The 13729-nt window shown below is 57.2% G+C and overlaps 3 protein-coding genes across 3 annotated transcripts; all 3 read right to left on the bottom strand.

Moving 5' to 3' along the window:
* Positions 1-395: 395 nt before the first annotated feature.
* Positions 396-1298, bottom strand: LTHEOB_2434 (Methyltransferase protein; the record flags this gene model as incomplete). The annotated part of the gene is made up of 1 exon (XM_035511246.1): positions 396-1298. The coding sequence occupies one exon, from the start codon at positions 1296-1298 to the stop codon at positions 396-398; it is 903 nt and encodes a 300-aa protein (XP_035364143.1).
* A 1773-nt stretch (positions 1299-3071) lies between these two features.
* Positions 3072-4906, bottom strand: LTHEOB_2433 (Deacetylase complex subunit; the record flags this gene model as incomplete). Its single annotated transcript, XM_035511245.1, has 2 exons — positions 3072-4072; positions 4120-4906. The coding sequence occupies 2 exons, from the start codon at positions 4904-4906 to the stop codon at positions 3072-3074; spliced, it is 1788 nt and encodes a 595-aa protein (XP_035364142.1).
* A 2778-nt stretch (positions 4907-7684) lies between these two features.
* On the bottom strand, positions 7685-12638 carry LTHEOB_2432 (Pentafunctional polypeptide; the record flags this gene model as incomplete). Its single annotated transcript, XM_035511244.1, has 4 exons — positions 7685-7711; positions 7769-7813; positions 7874-11977; positions 12033-12638. 4 exons carry the CDS (start codon positions 12636-12638, stop codon positions 7685-7687), a joined length of 4782 nt encoding a protein of 1593 aa, XP_035364141.1.
* Between the last annotated feature and the right edge of the window lie 1091 nt (positions 12639-13729).

Raw genomic sequence — 13729 nt, 5'->3', positions numbered from 1 at the left:
ACGTAACAAGGCTGAGACGAGGGATGTTCAGAATGCTTAATGAACTTCCCGAAGACAACTAAGCGCAGATCAGCGTTTCACTACTAATGCTTGTTGCTTCTCGCGTCCAGTACAATCGTCTTTGTGGCGGTGTGATCAAATAGCGACTTTTGGGGACTTGGCGATGGCGTTCTTCTTCACAGTGAAGCAGAGATACCCATGACGATCAGGCTTAGTAGAAAAAAAGGTAATATCTTAATTAATCAAATTTGTAAAGTAGGGAGAAGATCAAACTATTCTCGCAAAATTCAGGCTAAGTATGCAATAATCGTAGTCACGTTTACTCATTATGAGTAATCTTGCTTTGTCCTTCCTCGGATGCAGCCACAGAAAGGCTGATATCTCATCCGCAGCTCTCAGCCGAAAACCAAAGCCCTCACCTCGATGCTCTCCCTGCCGGGGGCACCCTCGGGGGTCCTAGGGTCGACAAAGGCAGTGTGGGGAACACGGCCGTCGGCGCGGAAGCTGTCAGAACACTTGAGCAGCAGGCGCTCGTCGTTGCGCATGCCGGACAGGTAATACCACTGCTGGTCGGGGTTGTACTTGATGGCGGCGGTGTAGCCGGTGCGGTGCGGGTAGCGGTGCTCGACAGGCACGAGGTCCTCGTCGCGGAAGGTGCTGCCGTCGGCGAAGGCCAGCGGGTGGGCGACGACGGGCCCGTTCAGCGGCCGCCACACGTTGATGATGCGATAGCGCCCCTGGACCAGCTTCTCGGCCTCGTCCGGCAGGTGGTACTCGACGCGCATCTTGGCCGAGACGGGCGTCTGGTCGATGTGCGTGCGCGTGACGGGAGCGCGGTTGGCGTTGGGCCCCGCACGGCGGATGGTGTGGTCGAAGATGAGGACGCGGTTCGCACCGGGCACGTTGTCGAGAATGATCTTCTCGACCTCCGGGTAGTACTTTTGCTTGATGGAGTCGTCGTCGACGAAGTCCTTCTCTTCCGACTCGACGCCCTGGATGAAGGCGAAGGAGTTCTTGTCGAGATCAAAATCTTGCTCCCGGCCGCGGGCATCCTGGATGGTTACGTCGTGTGGCGTGGCGCCGAAGTTGCTTTGAGGCACGCCTTCGGGCTGCTTCTCGACGAAGTTGTATGGGGCAGAGCCATCGGAAGGAGGGTTGAAGAAATTGAGCTCAGTGGTGACGGGGCCGCGAGGGACGGCAAATCCCTTGTTCTTGATGCTGGTGTCAAGCGAGGAGGAGTTGATGGGCGCAGAGTGCAGCTGGTGCGCTGGCGTTGGCTGGGTGGCAGTGGTCGTCATTCTGGCGGTTTTTGGGTGATTCAAATGTCTCAGTCTGAGTGCTGGCTTTCTGGCAATGGAGAATGCTCTACTGGAAATCGTCTTCTGGGAAGTTGAGTAAACAAAAGCCGAGGCAATTGGAGCTGGCTGTAGATCAGTGTCTTGAGATGTGATAGTGATGCTAAAGGCGCTCTATCTGGACGTTTATATAGGCTCAGCGGAGTCGGCAGCTAGCGGCCTGGATTGCTAATCGAGGTGGTATAAAGTCATCGCCAGCATGATGCGATCCCCGCAAAACAGCGGTTCCGTGGCGATGATGCCATCCCAGGCACAGTTTGTCAGCAGCGCCAGCGAATGGGCACGCGTGTGCTTACCCAAACACCTCGATTGCGTGCTCTTGCGGCAGATCAGCTGAGCGCGTGTCGCTGTCCTAAACTCCGCTTCTTGAGCGAAAGTCAAAAGGGCGTGTTCTGCGGCGTGCCGATAGGCTGTGCGCTTACTACCTGCGGCTTCCCGAAAATTCCTTGCCGGACCCTGGCGCCACGGCAGTGCGGGGGACGGGGGGCGTCTGGAGATGGCTCGGCGCAGTCGCTGATCCGAGATACGCCACGGCTTCAACACTGAACGTCACTGTCCGCTGCAGTGCAGGTTCCACTCGTTGCTGGACCCCGTTTCAGGTCTGTGCCTCGCGTGCCAGGAGCGCGACCGCTGCCTTTACCTGCATCTCAGATCTACGCGCAAGCCCTTAAACTCTCCGAAACATCTCGCTTTGCATGGCCCGCTTGAAGAGCAGAACGCAAAATGGACGGACCCTCGCTGCGGGTCGCCGGCAGTGAGCATGGGCGAGTTGTGCGATACGTCGCACAGTCTCCCTGTAAGCTGAGCCGAAATTGGCCATGCCAGACCCTCCCCCAACTCCAGCCGCGCGAGCAAGCGTTGGCCCGCTCTCCTGGGAGCCAGCCATCAGCCCATTTTTGCAGCTGTCCCCCGGCCGCGAATCCTCTCTTTACGGATAGATCTACCCGGGCGTGCGGCTCTCCTCGAATCTCATTCGAGGCCACACTGCGCCGCCGGATCCGTTTCCGCAGCTTGCCTTCTGCCTCCGCGAGCGCCCCGGCAAGAAGGCTGGCTATAATCGTCCCAAGGATACATGCGTTGGACCTGGCGTGAAGAGGCGCTCCGTTCAGCCGTCGTGCTCCGCCGATCTTCCGTCGCGACGTCTGTAATCCACGTGTGGCGTGACTGGGTACGGGCGGATCTCCCCTCCACCCTGGACTGCGCCAAAGATGAAAATCCTAGATTAGTCTCCGCAAAACCAAAGTGTAAAATCGAGGTTGGCAAACCATTGCAAGGGTATTTTCTCTACCGTCGCGCAATCCCACGAATAAAAGTAGTTCGCTCCTAAACACCGTTCCCATGGCCCTTCTTGAAAACAGTCGGGGGAAGTGTGTCGAGCCAGCAGCCCTGTGGTCGCCCACTTCCCCTTATCCTGCTCCAAAATGCACGTCAAGGCCTCCAAGCAAACTGTTCCTTGAGTAGACATCAAACCGGCTTTCAGTCCATCCCGTCCCTAACCTCATTCCTTCTGCGGGGGAAACTGCCTGCGGCCTGCCTCGTGGATTCGTGCATTGTACCTCCGTCATGGATGACCGTCAATCGTCATTACCGACTTCTTCATCCGCAAAACACCGGCGGCGTCGAGCTGCGCTATGCCCAGGCGACGGCCAGCCTCCAAGGCTCCGCGAGTGCTCCGAGTCATTTCCTTACCCATCACCCCTCAAGTGCTTGCGCGTGTTACCTTGACCTCCTGATTACGAAGACTCCGACTTCAACTCCTTTCTTTGGCTCCCCGAATTCGTAGGGCTTCGCCGCAACGCCGTCCAGAAGCTCTTGGATCAAAGCCGTGGGCATCACCCGGTCTTCCGGTGGTAGCTTGTGGGCAAGACGGAAATATTTGCTCACAGCGTCCCGAACTCTGGGCTTTTCCTGCTTGATCCACCAATCGCTTGCCCACACCTCTCTTGAAAGACGCGCCTCTTGTTTTTTCGCGTATACGATGGAAAAGTGGGACCCAGCCAGCTTGAAGCGGTCTGACGTTCTCCCGTTGTTCAGGTGATGCAAAAAGGTCCCCAGTCGCCGATACATGTCCTCGAATTCGTGAAGGTGCTCCACCGCGGCCATGTGGCCCAATGACGAGCCCAGATCGGCAGACAGATCATGAACGACGTGCATGGAGCGGAGAATGGGGTCCAAGACGGGCCCCAGGTAGCTGTTCATGAAAGCGCGGCCGCCGGTTCTGGTTGGATAGATGAACAGCAAGTGGCCATGATCGATTGATATTTCGGCTAGCCGGTCCAGCAGTAGCGATCGCGACCCGCTCGTCGAGTAGAGTCCGGCGAATTCCGAGGGGCTCGTTGGCGGGATGTAGCGCTCGACGATGGAGACATCGACCGAGCCCGGCGGAACGACGGGTCGCGGCGATCGCGCAGCTTTCACCTCGCCCTCGTAGTCCGTGACCTGGACAGCGCTATCGAACACTTTGGTGGTGAAGTAGTCCTCCCCTCCTACCGGCGGGCCTGGCGTGCTTGGTGGTGAGGTGGGCAGATCGGCCATGCTGAAGCGGCCGGGGACGGCGTGGAAGACGTTGATCCATACTGTCGAGGCGGGGGGTATTGCTTGGTGCAGGGCTTGGATTATTTGCGGGAAAGCCTGCCCTTTGGGCGAGGGGCAGGGCAGAGCATGTGAGAGGATTCTGACGAAATTGCTGGATCCAGTGACGGCGCCCAGATCAGCGACTGTGAACATGTCAGCGCCTCGTCGAACAGGTGGTCGTCCGTCTTACTGATGGTCTGCAGGCCGTCGTCGAGCCAGCCAAAGGCGCGGTCGCTCTCCCGCGGAGCGGTCTCGGCGGGTGGATGTTGCGGTGCAGGCACGACGACGGGCTGGGGAACAATGCCAGGGGACGTCCTCTCCGGGTCCGACCTCGCTGGAGATTCCATGGCGGTAGTGCGGACATGGGAAATGTTGCCCCAATAATTGGCGCCCAGGTCGGGTGGCGGCGTGGGCAGCGTCGTCGCGGGCTGGTCTTTTTTCGCCAGGCGCGGACTAGGCAGCGGGAGCTTGTCGACTATCTCCGAGCTCCGCGTGGCCGTAGGGCTCCGTGCATGAAGCGGATCGTCTGGCTTGGAGAGAGGGCCGGCGCCTACGGGCTCGAAGAAGCGGGCGGCGTCGGGCTGGAAGCGGTCGGGATGCGGGGCGGCAATTCCCAGCAGGTCAAATGAGGGCAGGCGCAGGCTGGGGGCCGACTTGAGCAGGCGCGGCGACGAGGGCAGAGACACACTGGAGCATGGAAGGGCTCCAGCGATGGCCAAGTCGGGCCGGGGCTGGTCGTGAGTCGGCGTCGGCGTGGCTGTTGCGAAGCCGGGCACGGGAGCAGGGTCGGGAAGCAAGGCGGGCAAGAGAGATGGAGATGGGGCAGGCAGCTCGCCCGAGGACCCAGCTAGGTCGACGCGCCCATGGGCGGGCGGAGGTGAGGGTGAGGTGAAGCGGCGCTTGTGGTCGAAGTCACTCGGTAAGGTTTGGCGCAGATCCAACAGATCAGAAAGGCCAGCCGGCCGATGGTGGTCCATGGGACGGATTACCTAAGAGGGAACGAAGGTGTGAGGCCTGAGCGGCCAAGAGCGGAGCGAAACAAGAGCGGTGGTGCTGAGAGCGGGTGCAACCACGGCGCTGAGGGAGCGCGAAAGAGCGGCTGGCGGCCTGGCGGCACGGCGGAAAGACAGCGACTTTGGGCAGGGACGGCGGCAAAGAATGGGGTGAGACGGGTGTGCTGGAGGGCGTTGGACGCAGTTGACAAGCAGCACAGGAGGTCTCGGCCCCGAAAGACCAGCTGTGGCTCTTTGGATGCACATGCGGCCTTAGCCGCTGCTGGGGTCCGCTGGCCGCCTGAGAGCCCGACTCACAAAACGGCCGCCGCGCGCCGTTTGCTGCCGCGCCGGCGGGGCAGCAACGCCTGCACCGCGCCGCTTTGAGGCTCGTATTGCGCGCTTTCTCGCCTAGGGCCCAGACTGCCCGTGACTTTGACTCACCCGCCTGCAGAAAGCGGCGTCGTCCCTGCCGCCTCTGCCCGCCATGCAGCTAACATCCGGAAAGGCAGTGACGTTTGTGTCTCTGCAAAGCAACCGCGCGTGACACAAGCTCAACAGCACATATACCTGCCTGCTCCGCAAGACAGCTTCGTCGAGTGCAACCTGCTCCAGGAACACCAATCTCACAGCAATCTAATGTGACACAGAACCTTAGACACACAGCACAGCAGCACGGCTCGCAATTCTACTATACCCATTTGCCCAAACATCCAGCAACCAGTCCGCCTTCTGCCGTCCCGCTCATGCGGCGTGCGGACATGGATTTCCGGCTCGAAGAGCGCGCACACAACTTTTCGATCACAATTGAGTAATCAGATGTAGCGAGAAAGCTGTAGCCAAAGAGCTGGACCAAGCGAGATGCGACCACAAGAAGCAACCAAGCGCTACACCAGCCACACATGTGAGGATAGCTGGAGGGAGCCATTGCCGGACTCTGGAAGCACGTTCCAGCTACCGCTTCGTGGCCCTGGGAAGACGCTTCACTTAATATCAGCATGCCCACCGACTGGCGTTGGTGTTTTGGACAAACAAACTGGTCACAACGCACCATGGATTGCACTAATCGCTAGCCCGTCTGTCGTGCAACTTAAAAATAGAAACATCTGCTTGTTGTTTCATGACCTCCTCAGACATTTTCTCGGGTTACCTCTTCAGTCTTCAGGTCCCACAAGTCTTGACGTTAGCGGTCATGGTGGTCCTGATGGATGATCGGATCAAACATGGCAATCGCCGCAGCACACATCCTGCTGCTGTGTTGATCAGATGCCATGCAAGTAACATCCGCATGCCCAACACTCCACCTACGGGTTTCCGGCTGGCCTGACAAGAGGCTGGCGGTCAACATGATTCGTGTTTTGAGCTACTTTCCCACCAATCTTGCGCTCCAGATTCGTTGCAAAAATAGCCTACCATCCCATACAGCACCGTTGCCGAGGCGTCGGTTTCCAAGCTAGTTCGTTCTTGACTATGGTGCATCTTGCCATCAGCTTCCGAGCGTGGCTGTCCCAACCTTCTTTTTCTTTCTCCTACGTGTCTAGCGCCTCCTTCTCGTATGTACGAGCCTAGCTTCCTCGCCATGGTTTTCCGCTGCAATGAAACACTGCCATGTGAGAACCCCGAGAGTGAAAAGGTCTCAGCAAGTCAGCCACTCCCATACTACCTTCCGAACCTGGCTCGTTGTAAGCAATCCATCTCGGGCCGAGTCGCGTTATGCATCAGAGCATAAAACCCAGCCGCAGAGTATCTACCGAATAAGCTCTCTTCCGACAAAACACTGAGCATAATTCCTGCATATCAGCATGACATACAGGATAGCCCCATCTGGCCGTCGTCTTACATGTTCCTATCGCGAGAAAACTTCTCTTCTCCTAGACGCAGATCAGATCTGTGATAAGGCCTCCCACACAACGACGACTTGCAATTCGATCGCTCCAACCTACTCGATTTTGTGAATTAAGGAATGTGTGTGCCGCACGAACATGCGTTCCTCTTCGCCACGTGCGATGAAATGTGTGACTCGCATACGCATCCACACTATCGAGCGGCCGTTTCCTGATTCGGTTTGCTTCCGCGTGTGTGCGTGTGCGTGGAATGGGCGGTGAGCAGCGACGGTGACTTCTCCGGTGACCGGCAATTCATGGAGCCGAGCAGCGAATTGAAGCCAAGCCCTCCGGTGTGCCCGTCACTCGTCTCTTGGGAGCAGGGCGGAAGGAGGGGGGATTGAGGCTGAAGAAAGAAAAAAAGAGGGGGGGACGGGGATTTAGATTGAAAGACCAGCCAATCAGCTTGAGACGGGAACGATAATGAAAAAAAAATGAATACGGAGATGTTCTCTGTCGCATGTTCGGCATTCCTTTCGAGCCATTTTGTCCTCCCTTACCCTAAATAGCAACAAATGTCGGTGCATACGATGTACCCAGAATACGAGCAGCTTGGAAGCTGCAAACTAGAGGTGGAACAGTCGGGCTTCGAGGCTCTATTTTTAACAAAAAGAGCAAACATGACTTTGCCGCCCAGAGACACCTCTTGATAGAGGGAGAGGAAGGCGGTTGTTAACGATGTCGACCGTGGCGTGACCAGAAGCTAAAACCATGTGGGACACAGACCGAAGTAAAAAGATGTAGATTGAAACTTCAAATCCTTGGTTGAACAAGGCGACGGAACGAAGCACACTTTTCTGAAGTACTTTTCAGTCCCTCCACCAACAAGAAAGAAATAGAAGATCTAATGAACAAGTGAAAACTGAGCCCTTACGCGCGTCTAGATATCGGCATTCATCACAGCGTCCTGGATTGCAAAATTAGTCTGGTACTCTAGTGAAGGGTGTCTTCGAGGAAATCCTACCCTGGCGACGTTGTAAAGCGGCTCGATGCCGGTCCAGTTCTTGAACTACATCTTGATTTAGTCTTCGAACGCTCGGAAAGAATGGTCAGATTTTCAAATGCTTACCTGGTAGACGCCCTGCCCAACCAGAACCTCAAGACCGTTGACTGTCTTCCATCCAGCATCTGTTGCCAGCTGCATGAGTGCTGTAACGGAAGGCTTGTAGGCCATCTCCAGCAATGTCCTCTTCGGCTCCTCCATGCCACCGCTCGCGCCAGGAATGCTGTCGGCGCCGCTCTTCTCAAAGACCTTGCAGAGCACCTCGCGCATGTTGCTTTCTATGGGCTCGGTCGCGGGAATCGTGCCGATCGCGACATGGGGGATGCCCTTCTCGGCGTCGAGCGCCTCGACTTCTTCGACAGAAGACAAAATACGCAAGTTGAACTCCGCCGGGAAGGATGCCTTCAGCGCTTCCATCTTGTAAGACGTACGGCCGAGTAGATAGATAGGGCTGTAGTGCATTGAGGCGAGTGCGTAAATGGCGGCGCGAGCTGTGCCACCTCCACCGATGACGAGACCGCTCTGCTTGTTGCTCCCCCCCATTGAGCCGGAGTTGCGCAGAACCAAAACCATGCCCTGCCAATCCGTGTTGCGACCGATCAGGCGGACCTGGGAGTTGCCAGCTTCATCAGTGACCTCCTCGGGCACGATGGTGTTGATAGCACCGATGACCTCGACCTCAGGGCCAACGCCATCAATGTAAGGGCGTATCTCCTGCTTTAGAGGAATGGTGACGGAAGCACCGCCAAAGTTGGGCTGGCGGATGATGTCCTTGAGGTCATGGGCACTTGTGGTCTCAATGCGGTCGTAGTAGTGAGGGAGGCCAGTCTCCTTGAACAGGGTGTTGTGCATAGGAGGAGAGCGGGACTGTGAGACAGGGCTGCCGGCAACGAAAAACCTCTTCGGTTCAATCTGTCCCATCAGGGAAAGACCACGGCGGATGTCCGCCGCCGAAAGCTGACCGGGCGCCGCAGCCCCAGGAAGTTCAGGGTGGCTAACGGGCGTCATGAAGCCGTTGATGATGCGGCTTAGTTTGCCGACCGTGCCCATGTTGATGCCAATGACAGGAGTAGGGTGGGTCTGCTCAGCCCACGACTTGAACTCCGCGAGCTCAAAGTTGTCCTGGAGCGTCTTAGCAACACCAACGAGCTTGATCACATCGCCAAACTGCAGTGCCCTATTGTAAAACGGAATCCAGGAGCCATTACTCCAAGAGAGCTCTGCCTTCGGGTCATGATGCGAGGCAATAATTTTGCTGCATCCCTTATTCGAGGAAATCTCCTGGAGGAGCTCCTCGGGATAAGTGATCTCGAGATCGATGAACTCGAAACCCATGCGGACAGCTAGCTTGTACAAGCGCAGCGCCGCTTCATTAGCGCCATCGGGGAATTTCCCTCCTTGGCTCTTGCTGCGGATAGTAAAGATCAAAGGATGAGAGACTTTTGACCGCAGCAGGGTAATCTGATCAATGAGGAAGTCTGCGGTCGGAATGCCATTCTCCGCATTAGGGTCCTCGAGAAGATCCACGCGGACCTCGACCGCATCAGAGCCTACGACGACATGCTCCAATTTGTCGGAGAGGAAATTGATCTGAGGAGCAGTCAAACAAACGAAGAACGATTGCTTCTTGCGCTTCAAATCCTCCAGGGCAGAATTCTTTCCGGTGATAAGAGAAAGGAAGCGAGCAAAATCATCCAGAGTCCTGGCAAGGCCACTGTCCTCGACGGTCTGACTGTGGAATTGGTAGTTGCTGCACTCCTGGTACCAATCTTTTCTACGCTCCCAGACGCTCATCATCGGATCGACGTACGCGGGGCGCGTCTTGTCGAGGTTGAGGAATTCCATGACCTTTGAAATATCCCGAGTGATGAGGAGGACATGGGCATCCTTTGCCCAGTTCTTGAGGAGCTCCCGAGCCTCGGGGATTTCTACGACACCACCCCCACAAGCGAGAATGTGACCGGTAGGCTTTTCCTTCAATATACGCTTGACAAGCTTGAGTTCTTCTTCGCGGAAGTATTCCCAGCCGTGGTTTCTCACAATGTCTGGAATTGGAAGGCCGACTTGCTCTTCAAGAGCATTGTCGAGGTCAATCAAAGGCCAGCCGAGGATCTTGGATGCCCAACCACCCATAGTCGTCTTGCCAGCACCCCTCATGCCGATGATGAACATCGACTTGGTTGGCTTCTTGGAGGCACTATGGTGAACAGATGGGTCCGGCTCATGACCCTCCAAACTAGCACCAAAAAGCTGATGGAGAATGTCCCAGAAACCTGGCCAGGTCTTGGCTGTGCAGTCCTTCTCGAGGATAATAACGGGATCAGGAGCAACAAGGGAAAGAACGCCGAAGCTCATGGCCACGCGGTGATCATCATAGCAATCAATGCCCTCCTGTGGCGTGTCGAGCTCGTAGGTACAACCATCAATCTCGAGGCCATCGTCATGCTCGCGGCAGACAACACCATATTTCGCCAGTTGGTCCTTCATGGCTGCAATGCGGTTGCATTCTTTCACACGCTGGTTGGCAATGCCGTTGATGCGGGTGGTAGCGGTAGTGCCATTGTTGGTCGCAACGGCAGCTAGAACGGAAGCGGTCAAGAAAGCGTCTGTCATAGGCTCCATATCGACCTCGGTCAGAGCCTTCAGTTGACCTCTAGGAGGACCGGTGACCGTGGTAGATGTCTCGGTCTGCTCCACAGTGCAGCCCATTGGCCGGAGAACATCGACCGCAAAGCGGGCGTCCCCCTGAAGAGACTTGGAGCCGATGTTAGGAACGGTGCAAGTGGTTCCGGTGATCGCAGCAATGGCAAGAGGGTAAGTAGCCGAGCTTGCGTCACTCTCGACCTCGTAGTTGCCCGGGTTAACGTAGCTCTGGCGAGGGATGTGGTAGGTGTTCTCCTCAGTTGCAGAGCGCTCGACCTGAACACCGAAAGAGGCCATCATTGCGATCGTCATATCAATGTAAGGCTGCGAGATAACCTTGCCGCCCACCAGACGAAGAGTGACCGGGTTCTTGGCGTACGGGGCGGCCATCAGGATGGAAGAAACGTATTGAGAGGAGACATTAGCGGTCAGCTCGATGTCTCCGCCTTCGAAACCGCCAGATGCACCAATGCGCAGGGGCAGGCATCCCTCCTTCTCAAGATACTCGACTTGCGCACCGTTGGCCCTCAGAGAAGTCACAAGCGGTCCAATGGGTCTCTCCTTCATTCTAGCGTTTCCAGTCAAGACAGTAGACGCAACAGATGACTGCTTGGCAAGAGTGACGACCGAAGTCAGGAAACGAGAAGCAGTGCCGGCATTTCCGATGTAGATCTCATCAGGGCTAGCGGAGAGCGCGCCGCCGTTTCCATTGACGACCAGGACACGGCCGTCGTCTTCCCACGAGAACGAGGCACCACCGAGCTTGGAGACAGCAGTGAGCATGAACTGCGTATCGTCCGAGTGAAGCAGGTTGGTGATACGGCAGGTACCCGAGCCGAGGGCAGCCAGCACCAAAACTCTGTTGGAGACACTCTTGGACCCAGGAGGAGTGCAGGAGACGTTCAAGCCGGAGGCTACGCCAGGGTGGACAACGACGCTAGGAGACAGAATGATGCGGATGTCGCGGTCAGCAACAACACTGGCCTTCTTCTCGTAGGTCCTGCCAATACCCGCCAGCAAGACAATTTTCTTCTTCTGGCCATCGTTCTTCTTGTCCACGGCCATGATGGAGATTAGCTCATCCACTGCGCAATGCTTGTTGGCGGTGCGCTTGCGCACGAGCTTGTCGTTGAGAGAGGTGGGCAAGTCGTAGCTTGCAATGCACTTGGTCAAGCGGGCGACTGCGCCCGGTGCGAGCACACCCAGATAGCGGGCAAGCTCAGCCTCCTTGACCATTCCAATGGCAACGCACTCGCCGTGCAGAATTTGCGGGGTGAGGATGGCCTCCATAGCATGGCCGATCGAGTGACCGAAGTTGAGGAGGTTGCGCAAACCGCCCTCCCTCTCGTCGGCAGACACCACGTGGGCCTTCACGCGGACAGAGCCCAAGACTATCCGCTTGAGTATGGGGGCAATATCAGCCAGGCGGCGCTGGCCCTGGACTGGCTTGCGGTTGATGGTCTTCATGATCAGGGAGGCATTGTCCTCCAGAGCGGCGAATTCTTCCTCGTTCCAGATGGCAGCAGTCTTGTGCAACTGTCAGCCGCAGTTGCGCGAGATGCGGAAGTTGGGACACACTCACCTTGACAACCTCAGCCATGCCGTTAATGACCTCTCTCCTCGGCAGCGTCTCGAGGAACTGCAAGTCAATGTAGATGCGCTCGGGCTGCCAGAAGGCGCCGACAAGGTTCTTACCAGCGGGCGTGTCGATGGCCGTCTTGCCGCCAATGGACGAGTCGACCATGGCCAGGAGCGTCGTGGGCACCTGGACGAAGCGCACGCCTCTCATGTAGGTGGCAGCAACAAAGCCAATCATGTCACCAATCACACCACCGCCCAGAGCAATTATGACAGTATCGCGGGTGCATCCTTGGCGCAGCAGCCAGTCCTCGACGGTGGCCTTGGTGGAGCGCGACTTGGACGTCTCGCCGGGAGGGATGGTGTAGGAGAGCAGGCGGGCGGAGGGCGCATGCTGGGCGGCGTGTTCCTTGAAGCTCTTCTCGAATGCGGGGGTGTAGATGTCGCCGATGTTGGTGTCGGTGATCAGGACATAGGTCGAGGAGCGGATGTTTTGAAGCAGGTCCTGAGCAACATAACTGTTCCACAGGCCGTACTCGACCACGATTGAGTCCTTGCCCAGAATGGGGACGGTCGTGGGGCCAGTGGCCGCGTCAAGTGAGCCGCTCATGGCGGGGGTAAAGTCGCCGACAGAAGGGCGAGGGCGACGGATCTGCGGCGCGCAGCCGGACGGAACAGGGTCAATGGCTCAGTCACAGCAGAGAGAGGCGTGGAGAGTTGCTGCGACGGAGGAGAGGGTGAGCGCTGAGGCAATCTGCGGGAGTGCGCCGCGGGGTTGTGAGTCAACTTAGCTGTCTAGAAAAGTGGTCAAACAATTTCGGGGCCGCATTCGGAGACCGACTGCCCGGATCTGCGCCGGGGCGATCTCCTTGGCACCTGCCCGCCGCTGCCACACTCCACTCCGCCAACGCCCGCCCTTGCATTATCCAACTTTCCGTACGACTGTTTCTCTCACGTTCAAGGTCGTCTCGGCTCTTCGCTGACAGCACGCGTGTTGTCGGACCTTGGACCCGCAGGAAACCATCCGCCGCGATCATCTTTGCGAGAAACAGTAGTCGAATTATGCGGCCAGTGGGATATGTCGTCTGGACCTTTTCCCTCCCTTCTACATTTACGTCCGGACAGTGATCCAACGCGCTTGTGATGGCTCGAATCTTCAGCACCCACTGTCGCTGCACTCCGCGGATCCTGGATGCGCAGAGTCAGCGTTGTCCACTTAGGCTCGACAACGCGAGCGTGTCTGGCGCTTAGCTCAACTGGCAGGCTGGTTCACCTAACTAGCCTTCCTGAGTTTCGTTGTGGCCCCGGCGGTTACTGCTGGTAGGCCTGCAGTGGAAGATGCCGTTCCAGCCTCGGCACTTTGTCATGCAACGAAGACTCTTGCGTAGTCTTGATGGGCTTAAGCCTTTCCTTCTCGGCCTGGACGCAGCCACAGGACACCCGAATTGCCTTATCTGGCTATATTTCCGTATCGCCGGGCTTTTAGGCCGCCCCATTTCCGCCATCTGCGGGGTTGGAAAGCTGGGGCGGCGTGCAGATTGTGGGGTTTCGGTTGTCGACGCGATCCGTACACGCGCATTTGCCATTGCGACGGAGCTTGCACAACCCAAGCTCGTCGTCCGACGTCTGACCGCCTCGTGGCTGGTCGTACACAAGGCGCCTGCGGGGTAACAACGACGCACTTCAGCTGCCCTGACATGT

This window comes from Lasiodiplodia theobromae, assembly GCF_012971845.1.
Source record: "Lasiodiplodia theobromae strain AM2As chromosome Unknown scaffold_6, whole genome shotgun sequence".
Lineage (NCBI taxonomy): Eukaryota > Fungi > Ascomycota > Dothideomycetes > Botryosphaeriales > Botryosphaeriaceae > Lasiodiplodia > Lasiodiplodia theobromae.
Note: the sequence above shows the minus strand (reverse complement) of the source record. Positions and strands in the feature narration are given on the sequence as shown.